Below are 16,971 nucleotides of genomic sequence, written 5' to 3'. Positions count from 1 at the left end.
CTATGATCAAAAAATCTGAGACGGGGGGGCGGAGCCAACGCCTAAAGCAGCCAGAAGTGTTTTTAAGAAGCTCCGGACCTTCAGACACAAATATATGGATTAAGTTATATATAAAGTCCTCAAACTTTGGCTACGATAGAAAATAAGGAAACAGATATCTGCCCTCTACTAAAAGACACCACAAACAGCGCATTTTGGGAACATCTCTTTGCTATAACATCCTTAGTGGAACCACGTGGAGCTGCAGGAAAGCATTTATCCCTAAAACAGCACTACCAGTATGGAGGCTATAACAGCTTGGGAACAGCGTACACAACACCTATTGGAGAGACACTTTCAGAGCTTGAAAGAGGACTTAACATTACTATTACTCTCCCTAGTACCGCTGCCAGCACACGATCCCAGGCGCATTGACCCAACACAGGTTGATATCAACTGCATCATATCAACACGTGGGACTTGGGAACACCAAGAGATCTCCCCCGACAGATCTATGTTAAGCCTCCAGTGTGGTGAGTCAGGACAACCATCGGATCTTCACAGAGTACTGACTACAACAGCAAAGTCGGTAACTGACGAAGCATCGACATCTAGCATCCCCAACATACAGGAATCCACAACATCTACAGCCATTGTTGTATGCCATGATCACTCAGCCCTACTTCGAGAGACCGCTACTGATTGCGGTGAAGGCTCAAAAGGGGCTATACAACCTAATCCTAAAACCGGGGGAGTGCTTTGTCTAAAGGAGAATGTTATCTCAGAAGGAGGAGTACTTCTGCCTATGTTTCATATGTCTCTCGCTAAACCCGGTTCAGCAGTTCACTGTGCTCATCCCAGAGGTATATCAGAGCGGATACTACCGGAGCCCGAGGTGCATGTAAGTCCCGTTTCCTCACCAATTCCCACATTTACTCTCTACTAGTGAATGTACCGAGGAACGATTTGACTACTGTTGCCATTCCTGCATTGCCCCCACATTTGGAACTTTAATCCGAGACTCACAGCCACATGACGATGTTCAGCTACTACTGCAAACCATTAAACCTGCATAGTAGCTCCTGTTTATTTGGTTCAGGTTTGAGTTCTAAAAAAGATTCTGAAGTTTATGGTTTCCTTTTCTTTTTCTCAATTGTTTAGCTTCTGCTCACCTGTTAAATCACTATATGGGACTGAAAAATGTTCTGGATAAAAATCTATGATACAAAATATATAGCTGTCATAATAGGTACTGATCCGTGTTTACAAGCTATACTGGTATTTCAAATTGTATATATTACCACTATGCCCCATTTCTTCCTTAGCAATACGGGCAGATAGAACACATTGGATACTCACTAAGATGATAGGGCTGATGTTCCACTGGTACAAGTATCTAATTCACCATCAAATGTAGTAGTTGACCCAAGCACTTACATAAAGGGACATTATTAGAGTTGTAAATAGCTAGAAATATATATTTTTAAGATACCTATAAGTAGCAGCTATAACCCTATTCACATTCTGCATTGACAGCCATAACTGCATATTCAGCAACCTTTGCGCAGCCTTTTATGTTACCATAAGTTTGATAACAGAGTAAAATGATAAGGCTACGATCTCAATCAGATTCCTGTCTCCAGTCTGCAAGTTTTGCATGATTTAATAGACATGTCGGAGACTTTTACAGTTATACCTTTTAGTGTAATCAGCTTGTACTGGCGTTTACAGCTCATCAAAATACTTTACTGATTTCTTTAACATATCATGTTTGGTTATTGAGTTCTGATGACATTTGTATCCTATAGGGTGCCTGTCTTCCTAGATATTTCACACTACACTATGACATTTATATTTCCAGATAACTATGCTCCCTAGGTGGATGTTATCAATGGGACAATTCACCTACTTTAGTTGGGCCCCTCTCCTCCCTTTCCTGCCGGTACTTATTGCCTGCGGGTCATATCCCTATCCCTTTTCCCCACATCGCCTATAGCTGGCATTTCCCCAGGAGAGGGGTTCATGCCGAAGTACTCTATACTCCATATATTTTAATAATCCTCCTCACACATAACTTGGGCAAAAGGTACCCCTACTCATTTGTTACCTTTTTCCTCTCTGGTATCTCACCATGTCTCTGGTTTAAAGCTGACATGCTTTACCATACTAAACATGTGGGTTTGGGGCTTTCTATAATATTTTTTGCATCTCACATACCTTCATATGCAAATATGGTTACATGTTATTGCTATACCTATTTTGGGCAAAGTATCGCACTCCTCAATTGCTATGTGGATAACTATATATTTGCTGTTTATATTTTGGGCTGATCTATGTAATGCTACCTTTAGGATACTATATTATGCCCTCGCTATATATATCATAATTGCTATAATACATTATGTCTTATACAACATCACTAGCTCCATTGCCCTCTTAGCTCCTAGTATCAGAATATTTACAGAAAATTGGAGTCAGCTATAACTCCATCTACATTTCTAAGACTCCCACTACTATAGCTCAATGCTAACTGAAATAATATCCCAAGGGGACTGTCCTCTGGCTAACAACTCCCCTACATATCCCCCACACTCTCCTATTTTCACACACATTACTGGCCCCACACCTGACTAAGCATTTGTACCAGACTACCCTCAGTATATATTGATATACTTTTCTATGGGTAATTTCTCTAGTGAACCACTCCAAAGGCTTTATTCGCAGATACATTCAGAACTCCCGCAGCCATCCCAGATCCACATCTTTATAGTCTCCGCCCCCCACTTTTTTCCCCTTCTAGAGCGGCTTTGGCCCGCTGAGTATCCCTTCCCCTAATTAAAACCACCATACTAACCCCCATGTTACTTCAATTCCTTAGAATACATACATTATTACTTGATCACCACAGTAATAGAGGGGCCATCTTCAATGCCTTTTAATTCGAAGGTCTTAAAAGAGGTTTCATACTTGTAAGTCCTAGTCACTCCTCTCCCTCACACACGAACCCATCCTATACAGCTTACTTCTCTAGATCCATACTCGAAGACATACTTCTTTAACCATCTCTAGACATTACATCTCTAATATTGACCTTGTTACTACATCTGGCTAAGACCTTTATGTATACTTATATAGAAGTGATGACAATTATCATTGCAATATTGCTACTTTAAAGTTCTGGATCAAAACTATTCCCTATCGGGGAGTTGTGAAGTTACACTATTTATGTTTGATTTCATGTGGACGTATCTTCTGTTTTATTGTATTTACTTATTACCTCAATAAAAAAATACTTTAAAAAAAAAAAAATCTGACACATCCTAGATATTAAACCCATTTGTAAAGCTCTTTTCACAACAAAAGAAATTTCTTTCTGTATTAATAGTGTGGGGTCATATGATAATTCCTTGTATACCTCACTTTGAGACAATTGACTATTAATCTCGGCAACATACATACTCGTATTCATGATTGTTATAGCTCTGCCCTTATCGGCAGTCTTAATAGTTAACTCTCTATTGTTTTTCAGGGAATCTATTGCCTCTATCTCTTTCTTAGAAATGTTACTGATATGGTGTATAAAAAAATTAAAGGAGAACACCATATCAGTAACATTTCTAAGAAAGAGATAGAGGCAATAGATTCCCTGAAAAACAATAGAGAGTTAACTATTAAGACTGCCGATAAGGGCGGAGCTATAACAATCATGAATACGAGTATGTATGTTGCCGAGATTAATAGTCAATTGTCTCAAAGTGAGGTATACAAGGAATTATCATATGACCCCACACTATTAATACAGAAAGATATTTCTTTTGTTGTGAAAAGAGCTTTACAAATGGGTTTAATATCTAAGGATGTTTCAGATTTTTTGATCGTAGATCACCCACGTATTCCAGTTTTCTACACCTTACCAAAGGTGCACAAGCGGCTTGAAAACCCACCGGGTAGGCCAACTGTGGCCGGTATAGATTCAGTGTTCTCAAATATAGCTATCTTTTTAGATAAAGTGTTTCAACTGCTTGTGCACCTGGGTAATTCTTATATCAAAGATACTGGGGACTTTTTGGATAAAGTTCATAGTTTGGATCTAATGAATAACAAATATATACTTTTCACTTTAGACGTGAGCAGTTTATATACTGCTATAAAACATGAAAGTGGGATTGCAGCAGTCATGAAGGTTCTCTGGACCAGTAATAAATACTCTAAGGCACAAAAAATATTCTTTGAAGATTTATTAAGGATTGTTCTGTATCAAAATTATTTTTTGTTTCAAGATTCATTCTTCCTTCAGTTACAGGGAACGGCCATGGGTTCCAATGTCGCCCCCACATACGCAAATATATTCATGAATGTCTATGAAGAAACATTTGTATATGAGAACACTCTGTTTCTCCAACATGCAGCGCCCTGGTGGCGGTACATAGACGATATATATTCGGTGTGAGGTACGGCGACATTGGAACCCTGGAAAAATTCATAATGGAATTGAATGAGAGTACTAGTTCAATTAAGTTTTGCCTCACAGCCAGTGAAATTGAGGTTAACTTTTTTGATACCACTGTGTATTTCAGGGATGGTAAAATCTGTACGGATTTGTATGTTAAACCTACCGACAAAAACAGGTTTTTACATTACCAGAGTTTTCATCCTAGAAATACTGTGAGGTCTCTACCCAGAAGCCAGTTTCTTAGGGTACAACGTATTGTATCGGATAAAGATAGATTACATGATAGACTTAGTGGAATGGCCAAGAAATTTGAGGATAGAGGCTATCCAGTAGGACTGATTCAAGATGAATTGGTTAAAGTTCAGTCCCCAGTAGATTCCACTCGAAAGAAGGAGAATAGACGCATGATAGCAGTCATGTACCATAACAATTATAGTGGTGAGATTATGAATATAATAAAAAAACATTGGTCCATCTTACAGGGTTGTCACCCAGGAGTGGCTGAGTTTGAATTACCCCCTATGCCTGCTTTTAGAAGGAGAAAAAATCTTAGGGATGAGTTGGTACATACGGATCTTGGCAGTGCAAAAAAGTCACAACAGAGTTACATATCTGGAAAGAATCAGGGTTGTTACCCATGTCTGGGATGTGGTAACTGTAACTCGATGATAAAAGGTCCTAATCTTGTCCACCCACTTACTGGTAAGAAATTTCAAATAAGTTTTTTTTTTTACATGCAATACCAAATATGCAATTTATCTTATAAAGTGTCCCTGTGGAAAAATTTATATTGGAGAGACGACTCGCAGAGTCCGCGATAGGATTATACAACACAAAAGCAACATTAGGTGTAAAAATCTAGAAGCTCCAGTATCCAGTCATTTTCTCCAGTGTGGCCATAATATTAGTAAGGTTCATTTTCAGATAATTGATGCAGTACCATATCCCAGGCGGGGAGGTGATAGGGAATTGAGTCTCAAAAGGAAAGAGGCATTTTGGATATATAAACTCAATGCAATGCAGCCCCTGGGTTTAAATAGAGAATTGGATTATACGTTATTTTTGTAGCCATTTCCCTGTTATTATACTGTATTGGAATTGTTGAAATTTTTTATTTGAAACTCTGTATGATGAAAATTCTATATATTACTGGTGGTTTATATCTATATATCTGTGTTGACACTTGCTATATATACTTTTTTGTATTTGTTTTTAATTCCTAACCTGCACTATATACAACTCAAACAGAATTAATAGGATTGATACATGTTGTAATATAAGATTGGCCCCTAGGTGAAGTTGTAATCAGGTGTTGATTGAACACCTGAGTGTAGGTGGGCCTATATAAGGACATAGTATGTTATTTGAGCTATGTATGATTAAGGGTTGTGTACCCGAAACGTCACTCTGTCTTAACCCAAATATGTGGAAATAAAGACTTTTATTTGCTTCAAGGTGCTGCCTCCTGTGGATGTATGAGTATCAAGGGATTACAGCACCCTTTGTTTGGCTTGCATCTGACAGTGGTGCTGGGCTATCAAGTGTTTTCAAACCCTTATTTATGTGATTTTTTTTATTTAACAGTGTTTATATGAGTGTAACTGTTTATTTTAATGTATTTATGTTGTTTTTGGTGCAACTCCTCATCCTTTATACAAGGTCATTGGTTGAGCTAACCTGACGAGCATAAAATGTGATTGCAGTCGCACGTTCGCATTTACTTTCAGCTTGTACTGTGAGCGCAAGTTATCACAGGCATGATATTTCTATGGGGGATATTTATCAAAGCATCAACTATGTTGCATTCGCGGGCGTCAATACGCTCGCCAAATATCGCCAAACATTGTGGCCGCGGATCTGAATACGATCTCCTTATTTATCAAAAAAGCCGTCAAAAACATGCGCATCAAGTACGGTGTGAAGAGCATCGGACTGGTGTTAACTAACAGTCATCAATGTTGCGGCTATTCGGGTTTTTCCCAACTTTATTTATACCATTTCATTACTGTCCATGAACAAGCACATTTCTCTTTAGCACTGTATTGTATATAGTGTAAATGTATTCTTTTTCTGAGCAACACTAATTGGGAATCTAGTAAGTAGCGACATATTTGGTGCAAAGTGGAGAGTGAATTATTAGAATTCTTTTTAATACTGGACATACATATTTTGGTATGTATATACACACATATATATATATATATATATATATATATATATATATATATATATATGGTTAGCAAAGAGAGAAATAACTAGGAATGTAATCCTAATAGTCAAAAGACAGGGATTTCAGCACTCTTTTAAAAAAATAAAGCTCATTAGACCAAAATATGTATTCAAGCAGTGAACTTTTATTCAATTGTGAACGGGAAATTCTCCCAGTTGTGTGAACACCAATCCCCAGAAGGAAAGATACAACACACTGTATCACATTCGTTATAAATTTTTTTTTAATAAGGATACATTAATTACCTATATACATCCTAGAGTTAGTATTCAAAACCTGACCGTTCAGGGGTACACTTAATTGCAACAAAACAAAAAACAGCTAGAATTTTATAAAATAATTGTAGATACCTATAAAGAACCTCTACACCCTGCTGCACACAGAACCCCTAATAAAGAGGTATATCCTGGGCAGGTATAAATAAGTGGGATCTAAGAGGTCAATAAGGGTACCACAAACAGAAGCAGGTCACAGCTTTGGTCACAGTCAATGAAAAGTACTAGCCGCCAGTAGTGCAATGTTGTTCCTTCAGGAAAGGATAACAAGCAAATGAAGCAAATTTGAGAATAGAAGTAAATTGGAAAGTTGTTTAAAATTGTATGTTCTATCCAAATCATGAAAGAATATTTTGGGGTTTCCTGTCCCTTTAAGAGCTGGGCCAGATTTCTCTCTGCACCTGTCTAACCCCTCCTGATTGCAATCTATTTTTAAAAAACCACCCCTTCACAGGTTTTATAAAATAGGCTGGCATATAAGATGACATTTCTTACTGCAAAAGAAATTCAAGAGAAGGAAGAAATACACTGAAAATAGCATGCCAGTAAAGAGGTGATTTTAATTTCTGCTCTATCTGATTCATGACAGTTTAAAGTTAGGTGGGCTATCCCTTTGTGCTATCAGCTTAAGATTATATTGAATCAAACATCAATTCAAATTTTAAAATCCTTGTCTAAAATATTACACTGTGTGTCCTAATGTCAGCATCAATGTTTATCTTTAATACTAATTTCACATATACATACTTTCAAAGTATAATACACAAATGTAACAAATGGCACTTACAAGTTCTGATGAGTGATCAATGACACAAATATCGAGCAATTTGATTTGTTAGTGTTAGTTTATCATGTGTATTTGAATCAGATTGGCGGATGTCATAAATCATGTGATTATGCATATTCCAATCAAAAGTGGTGGAAAAAATTCACTAGTGTGTGGGTAATTTAGGAGTTTGCGTCATAATTGGTGCGAAAAGTGTTGCGTCAAATATGGCGCGAAGTGGAGAATGTATTACATGGCTTAAACATGGTGCACATTGATTTTTCCAAACAAATAAAAAGGAAGTTAGCTATATTATGTTGTGTATTTATTTCATTTTTGTCTCTATATCTATTAGTGCGACAGGTTTGGGGCAAAACTTTGCACCAAATATGTAGAAATAATATTGTCCCCTTGATTTGTAATGAGAGACAAAGTTGTAGCATAATCCACAAGTAGTAGTGTATTTTTCATTTTTATCCCTATATCTACTAGTGCACCAAATGTGTAGCAATATTATTGTTTGATTTAGAAAGGGTATACAATTTTAATAACGTTTCTAATTTACTGTTATTATGTAATATACTTCATTCTCTTGCAGCATCGAACATAAGCTTTCTGTGTTTTCAGACTCCTATTGAGTTCTATGGCATCCGCGACCTGAAGGGTGGTGGATTAAAAACCAGGTACGCTGAGTCGGAAAAGACGAAAGCGTAACTGTAGAAATTTTGATAACTTAATGAGAGCTTCATATAGTGTCGAATAGGAGGGCGAATGAACATGATTCCGCTCAAATTCCACTATTTTTCAACTCGCATCGATGTGCATCGGATTGAGATCGCGGGATCATATATGTTATAGTATAACCCTGATATCGAGGGTTAATACCAGATGAAAGATGCCCTGAATACGGTATCAGCAACACACGAACCCAGTTAATTCCCCCCAAACACGAGACCAAGCTCCGTCTTGAGGGTAAAACAGAAAATCTACTTTATTGAGGGCTATATGCCGGGTATTTATGCAGGTCTCCCACCTGGTGGACACTCCCCTAGGGGACCAGATGGGAGATTGGACGAGTATAATACATTAGATAGAGGGAAGACGCCCTTTTACAGGATACAATTGAATTACACTACATAACCAAATAAACAATCAAACACAAGAAAACAATGGATTCCTTCCTGGCACCAAGCAGTCTGGACTCTGGAGGTGATTAAACAAGGTGAACACTTATCACCTAAACCTAATTACAGTAAACAATAGCTGATGCCAGGAAACCTGTCTCAGAAAATTCAGTTTCTCAAAACTGAACAAGAGGAGAGTTAACCCCTCCAGTACTGTTGGATTCACACCCTGTACCTATAATGGGCACAAGGTGACTTAACATAATGCCCGAATCCATAATCCGTAGGGTGGTTGACAGAGGGGTCTGTCACAGTATATTACGTCACAAATTTCAACATTTGCCGATCTTGACGCCTTGATAACTATGGCGGATCAATCTTGTGACAATTACGACGTGGAATTCCAGCATATTTTCAGTTGACGCTTTGATAAATAGGCCCCTATATCGCACGTGCGCTTACGTTAGCGCGCCACTTGTAATCTAGCCCATAATTAGACATGTGAGTGTGACAAACCTTTTTTTAGCTGCTTTTTTTCTCTTTTACGATGTGTTCAATATATTCAATACCACCTTGGATAATATCAAGCACTCTTTTGGGTCCAACAAACATTTGAATGCTTTGTCAACAGCTTCAAAAGCTTTCTGGGCTCTGTCTGCATCATCTTGATTTTTGTCTAGATAAAGGAATATAGATTGCTATTAAAATCTCTTCTTGATTTCTTCATCTGTAGCTTCTTGATCTAACTACAGGACCTCATATGGACTGGGTTGAAATAGGATGACCGAAGCAGGGTTATCCTTTCTATCTGCTGCTTTGAGGGTTAGGACAGATTCTCATTTCTCAATCAGTTTAACCTGGGTATAAAATGTAGAAAACACGTCATCAACCGCACCAGATGAGCTACCATCTTCTGAAGCCACCATCATGCTGTCCACCGTAAGCCATATTGATCCCAAACTTAGTGCAGACACCTGATCAACATACCACAGAGTAGCCCAGAACTCATGGACTCAAGTGATCTGCCAGACCATAGCCTTTCTTAGTAGAAAGTTATTGGATAGAGAGGTGGGGTATGCCGAGATTGAAAAAGAGTAGCTGGTTTTGGTTCAAGCCTTACTTGTATGGTAGGGAGTTCACTGTGGTGACTGATCATAATTCTCTAAAATGGTTAGACAGGGTGTCTGGGTATAATGGTTGGTTATTGCACTGAGGTCTGTCGCTGCAACCGTACTGCTTTGATATTCAATATAGAATTTCCTGACAGGAATCTCCCGACAGGATGATGTTTAATAAAGTGATGTTTTCTCTTGTGCTTTTGCAAGTCAGACTTGGGGAAGCCCACTCCAGTCTGCCCTTTATAATTGGGAGGAAGAGGTGTGACAACCCTGGCTGTATCAAGCCTGAATACATGTTCACTTCACTGTAATGTTAATTTGTTTTTTATGTTTTGCAAGTTTCACTCAGGGCCGTCTTTAATACTGACTGGACCCTGGGCAAACATTTTCTTGCCCCCCCATGCAATTTCGCTCTCCACCCCAACATTCCAAAAAACAACTAAATCAATTTATGTTATAATTTTTTTTAAATTAATAGCCCAGCAGTAGATCATCCACTGCTGGGCTAATCATTTAAAAAAATGAAATAAATTGCAATATGTGAAACTGGACCTAAGCAGTACTAATAAGTAAATAAATATATAAACACTGTGGATTAATTTAATATGCTTTTGAATGTGATTCTGGTGTGAGGTTAGCTGGTTAAAGAGATTTAGGGAAGCCAACAGGAGCAAAGCAAGGTAAAGACTGAGGAGGAAGTATGGAGGTGCAGACAAATATAAGTTTACTGACTGGAACAGCAGAACTACTATTGGAAGCTGTAAAATCTGAGACAGAGAGAAAAAAAAACTATAAAAATAAACCTTAACTTAATGTGTGAAGTATCAGCATGACACTATACATCAGCCACAGCAGCACATGTCACTTCTTTGCTAGGAACAAGCTCCCTTTCACCCTGCACTAGACAATGCTGCATGGGGGAGGGACGTGTGCGCACTCACTTATTCTTCCCACTGACACCTTTCTACAAAGCACTGTTCCCCTAACAAACTTCAGTTAGTTGATCTTGGGGCCACAGCAGAAAGAGCAGGGCTAAGGGGACCAGCAGACTGGATGCTGTCTGTCCAAAGCTGCATGGATGCAGTGTGAGACGAGTCACACAGCCTCAAGACTGAAGAGAGCAGAACAGATGCTCAAATCCTCACGTGCCTGCCGCTCCAGCTTTCTGCTGCATGCGCCTACAGTCAGCCCTACCTAGAAACAATCCCCACCACCAGAGCAGTTACCTGGTAACAGTGGTAACCACAGCAGGACCTTTTCTGATGCAGTGGGATTGGCTGGATGCTGAGTTAGGGCTTAGCATTCAGTGCTGCACAGTGCACATCTAAAACAGCACATGGCACTAGCTTGGCATGTCACATGACACCGGCACAGTCTGGCACTGTTTCTCACAAATAAATACAAAATAAAAGCAGAGAACTTTTGACTGTGACAGTTTTAGGACTGACTTTGTGTGCCCCCCATGTCACATTACATCAGCAGTCTGGCATGAACCCCAAAATATATATATATTTATTTTCTTTTAGGACTCTTGGGCCCTCAACAGAGACTGGGCCCTGGACAGCTGGCTCTTTTGCCCTGAGTTAAAGACGGCCCTGGTTTCAACTGACTTTTGTAAACTTTTATTTTATATTATTTTTGCGCCCCTTTTATACATTTCTTTTGCTCTCCGATATATGTTTTTTTGCACTCTAATATAGATTATTATTGTGCTTCATTACATATTATTTTTGCACCCTGTTGAGCCCTTTTTTAGGTGCATTTCTGAATAATAAATAGGGACACATTTTTAGGCACAAATATAGGAGAATAGCAATGATAAATCTTTGTCCTTTGTGCTTCATCAGTGAAGATTAGCTTTATTTCTCTAGGCAACGGCTGCACTATCAATACCCTATAATCTCAAGACACAGGGAACAAGGTGTTCTTAGCTGTTCATTGTCAGTGACAAGATGTATTTCAGTATGGCTGATCTCACTGGATAGGAGTCACATGGTACGATACACACATATTTTACTTACTGCTGCAGTGAACAGATGTATCAACCCGGCAAGGTGTATTGTTCGTATTCACCCAATCAAAAGTAAGGGATGTATTTGTTGCCATGACTTTTAAATGGAACATTTCTTGAGCTGTTTAAAGAAAGTACAGAATGTAATTAGTGCACATTCTTGTCATCAGCACTTAGCTTTAACTTAGGATATTAGCTATGTGCATGTGCCTAGTGTATGCATGTATGTAATACGTCTGTGTATTAGATATGTGTGTATGTGTCTGTATTTAGTGTGTGTGTGTGAATGTATCTATATTAGGTATGTGTGTGTCTTTATATTAGGTATGTGTGTGTGTCTTTATATTAGGTATGTGTGTGTGTCTGTATTTAGTGTGTGTGTGTGAATGTATCTATATTAGGTATGTGTGTGTGTGTCTTTATATTAGGTATGTGTGTGTGTCTGTATTTAGTGTGTGTGTGTGTGTGTGAATGTATCTATATTAGGTATGTGTGTGTGTCTTTATATTAGGTATGTGTGTGTGTGTCTTTATATTAGGTATGTGTGTATGTGTCTGTATTTAGTATGTGTGTGTGTGAATGTATCTATATTAGGTATGTGTGTGTGTGTCTTTATATTAGGTATGTGTGTGTGTCTTTATATTAGGTATGTGTGTGTGTCTGTATTTAGTGTTTGTGTGAATGTATCTATATTAGGTATGTGTGTGTCTTTATATTAGGTATGTGTGTGTGTCTTTATATTAGGTATGTGTGTGTCTTTATATTAGGTATGTGTGTGTGTCTGTATTTAGTGTGTGTGTGTGTGTGTGTGTGTGTGTGTGCGTGAATGTATCTATATTAGGTATGTGTGTGTGTCTTTATATTAGGTATGTGTGTGTGTCTGTATTTAGTGTGTGTGTGTGTGTGTGAATGTATCTATATTAGGTATGTGTGTGTGTGTCTTTATATTAGGTATGTGTGTGTGTCTGTATTTAGTGTGTGTGTGAATGTATCTATATTAGGTATGTGTGTGTGTCTTTATATTAGGTATGTGTGTGTGTCTGTATTTAGTGTGTGTGTGAATGTATCTATATTAGGTATGTGTGTGTGTCTTTATATTAGGTATGTGTGTGTCTGTATTTTGTATGTTTGTGTGTCTTTATATTAGGTATGTATGTGTGTGTGTGTGTCTGTATTTTGTATATGTGTGTGTCTATATAAGGTATGTGTGTATGTATCTGTATTACATATGTGCATATGTATGCGTGTGTCTATTTTGTGTATGTATGCGTGTGTGTGTGTGTGTCTATATTAGGTATGTGCATATGTGTGTGTCTGTATTAGGTATGTGTGTGTATAAATTATGTGTGTGTATGTGTCTGTATTAGATATGTGTGTGTGTGTGTGTGTGTGTATATATATATATATATATATATATATATATACTAGTACTAAAGCCCGTTCACACGGGCCATTTTTTTTGCAGTACAGCGGTCCCACCCCTTGCTCTCTCCCTCCCCCTCTCTTTTTGCTCTCTCTCTCCCCCTCTCTTTTGGGCTCTCTCTCCCTCTCTTTTGTGCTCTCTCCCCCTCTTTTGCTCTCTCTCTCCCCCCTCTTTGGCTCTCTCTCTCTCTCCCCCTCTCTTTTGCGCTCTCTCTCCCCCCTCTCTTTTGTGCTCTCTCCCCCTCTCTTTTGCGCTCTCTCCCCCCCCTCTTTTGCGCTCTCTCTCCCCCCTCTCTTTTGCGCTCTCTCCCCCTCTCTTTTGCGCTCTATCTCCCCCCTCTCTTTTGTGCTCTCTCCCCCTCTCTTTTGCGCTCTCTCTCCCTCTCTTTTGTGCTCTCTCTCTCTCCCCCTCTTTTGCTCTCTCTCTCTCCCCCTTTTTTGCTCTCTCTCTCTCCCCCCTCTTTTGCTCTCTCTCTCTCCCCCCCCCTTTTGCGCTCTCTCTCTCCCCCTCTCTTTTGCACTCTCTCTCTACCCCCTCTTTTGCGCTCTCTCTCTCCCCCTCTCTTTTGCGCTCTCTCTCTACCCCCTCTTTTGCGCTCTCTCTCTACCCCCTCTTTTGCGCTCTCTCTCTACCCCCTCTTTTGCGCTATCTCTCTACCCCCTCTTTTGCGCTCTCTGTCTACCCCCTCTTTTGCACTCTCTCTCTCCCCCTCTCTTTTGCATGCTCTCCCCCCCCTCTCTTTTGCTCGCTCTCTCTTCCCCTCCTCTCTCTCCCCCACCCCTCTCCCCACCCCTCTCTCTCTCCCCCACCCCGCTCTCCCCCTCTCGCTCTCTCCCCCACCCCTCTCTCCCCCCTCTCTTTCTCCCCCACCCCTCTCTCCCCCCTCTCTCTCCCCCACCCCTCTCTCTCCCCCCCTCTCTCTCTCCCCCTTTCTCTCTCTCCCCCCCCTCTCTCTCTCTCTCCCCCCCCTCTATCTCTCTCCCCTCTCTATCTCGCGGCCACGCCCCTTCACGCCCAGCCACGCCCCCTTTACAGCATTTCACGTCCGGCCACGTCCCCTTCAAGCCGGCCACGCCCACTTCTGCCGCAGATCAGCTTAGCTAGGGACTCAAAGGCCAGGTGTGTTTGTCCTCGCGCTGTCTCTATTGCGCATGACAGCTTCAGACAAACACACTTGGCCTTTTATATTATAGAATATATATATATGTGTGCGTCTGAATTAGGTATGTGTGTGTCTTTATTATATATGCATATGTGTGTGTGTTTCTGAATTAGGTATGTGTGTTTCTGAATTATGTATGTGTGTGTCTGATTTAGGTATGTGTGCGTCTGTATTCGGTACAGTATGTGTGTGTTTGTATTAGGTATGTGCATATATATGTGCATATGTGTGTGTGTCTGTTTTTTGTATGTGTGTGTGTCTAAATTAGGTATGTGCATATGTGTGTATAAATTAGATATGTCTGTGTCTGTATTAGGTATGTGTGTATAAATTGTATTTGTGTGTGTGTTGGGTATGTGCATGGTCCTAGTGTATGCGTCTAGGTATATATGTGTGAATTAGTTATGTGCATATGTGTGTGTGTGTCTGTCTGTATTAGGTATGTGTGCGTGTATTAGTTATGTGTATATTAGGTTCATGTGTGTGTCTAATGTATGCCTGTATGGTATGTGTGTGTGTGTATATTAGGTGTGTGTGTGTGTGTGTGTCTATATTAGGTGTGTGTCTATTAGGCATGTGTGTGTTTCTGTATTAGGTATGTGTGCATATTAGGTATGTGTGTCAGTGTATTAGGTGTGTGTCTGTATTAGGTATGTGTGTATATAAGTTATGTGTGTGTATGTGTCTGTATTAGATATGTGTGTGTCTGAATTAGGTATGTGTGTATCTGTATTAGGTGTATGTGTGTATATGTGTGTGTGTCTGAATTAGATATGTGTGTGTCTGTATTGTATGTGTGTGTCTGTATTAGGTGTATGTGTATGTGTCTTTGTTAGATATGTATATGTGTGTGTATATTTGAATTAGGTATGTGTGTGTCTGAATTATGTATGTGTGTGTCTGAATTAGGTATGTGTGTGTTTGTATTAGGTATGTGCATATGTGTGTCTGAATTAGGTATGTCTGTGTCTGTATTAGGTAAGTGTGTATAAATTGTATGTGTGTGTGTCTATAATTGGTGTGTGCATATGTGTGTCTAAATTAGATATGTCTGTGTCTGTATTAGGTAAGTGTGTATAAGTTGTATGTGTGTGTGTCTATAATAGGTGTGTGCATATGTGTGTCTAAATTAGATATGTTTGTGTCTGTATTAGGTAAGTGTGTATAAGTTGTATGTGTGTGTCTATAACAGGTTTGTGCATATGTGTGTCTAAATTAGATATGTCTGTGTCTGTATTAGGTAAGTGTGTATAAGTTGTATGTGTGTGTCTATATTATGTGTGTGCATATGTGTATCTAAATTAGGTATGTCTGTTTCTGTATTAGGTAAGTGTGTATAAGTTGTATGTGTGTGTCTATAATAGGTGTGTGCATATGTGTGTCTAAATTAGGTATGTCTGTGTCTGTATTAGGTAAGTGTGTATAAGTTGTATGTGTGTGTCTATATTAGGTGTGTGCATATGTGTGTCTAAATTAGATATGTCTGTGTCTGTATTAGGTAAGTGTGTATACGTTGTATGTGTGTGTCTATATTAGGTGTGTGCATATGTGTGTCTAAATTAGATATGTCTGTGTCTGTATTAGGTAAGTGTGTATACGTTGTATGTGTGTGTCTATATTAGGTGTGTGCATATGTGTGTCTAAATTAGATATGTCTGTGTCTGTATTAGGTAAGTGTGTATACGTTGTATGTGTGTGTCTATATTAGGTATGTGCATATGTGTGTCTAAATTAGATATGTCTGTGTCTGTATTAGGTAAGTGTGTATAAGTTGTATGTGTGTGTCTATATTATGTGTGTGCATATGTGTATCTAAATTAGGTATGTCTGTTTCTGTATTAGGTAAGTGTGTATAAGTTGTATGTGTGTGTCTATAATAGGTGTGTGCATATGTGTGTCTAAATTAGGTATGTCTGTGTCTGTATTAGGTAAGTGTGTATAAGTTGTATGTGTGTGTCTATATTAGGTGTGTGCATATGTGTGTCTAAATTAGATATGTCTGTGTCTGTATTAGGTAAGTGTGTATACGTTGTATGTGTGTGTCTATATTAGGTGTGTGCATATATGTGTCTAAATTAGATATGTCTGTGTCTGTATTAGGTAAGTGTGTATAAGTTGTATGTGTGTTTGTTGGGTATGTGCATGCTCCTAGTGTATGCATATGTGTGTGTGTCTGTATTAGGTGTGTGTGTGTGTGTGTCTGCCTGTCTGTCTGTCTGTATTAGGTATGTGTGTATTAGGTACATGTTTGTGTCTATTATGTATATGTGTTTGTATTAGGTATTTGCATATCTGCATGTGTCTGTATTAGGTATGTGTGTGTGCATTAGTTATGCATGTGTGTGTCGGTATTCGGTGTGTCAGTGTATTAGGTATGTGTGTGTTTCTATATTAGGTGTGTGTATAAGGTATGTGTGTGTGTGTATTAGG

General features: G+C 39.0%; 1 protein-coding gene across 5 annotated transcripts in view; it reads right to left on the bottom strand.

Moving 5' to 3' along the window:
• Positions 1 to 16,971, bottom strand: part of PTPRC (protein tyrosine phosphatase receptor type C) — a gene marked incomplete at its 3' end in the record, with an annotated part of 312,862 nt that overhangs the window by 108,273 nt on the left and 187,618 nt on the right. For all 5 annotated transcript variants that reach the window (XM_053693805.1, XM_053693806.1, XM_053693807.1 and 2 more), the window contains 1 exon segment: positions 11,967 to 12,077. In XM_053693805.1, coding sequence (XP_053549780.1) covers positions 11,967 to 12,077 — 111 coding nt within the window.

The sequence above is a fragment of the Bombina bombina genome, chromosome 10 (genome assembly GCF_027579735.1).
Source record: "Bombina bombina isolate aBomBom1 chromosome 10, aBomBom1.pri, whole genome shotgun sequence".
Taxonomy (NCBI): Eukaryota; Metazoa; Chordata; class Amphibia; order Anura; family Bombinatoridae; genus Bombina; species Bombina bombina.
This window is presented reverse-complemented; position numbering and strand designations above follow the sequence as displayed.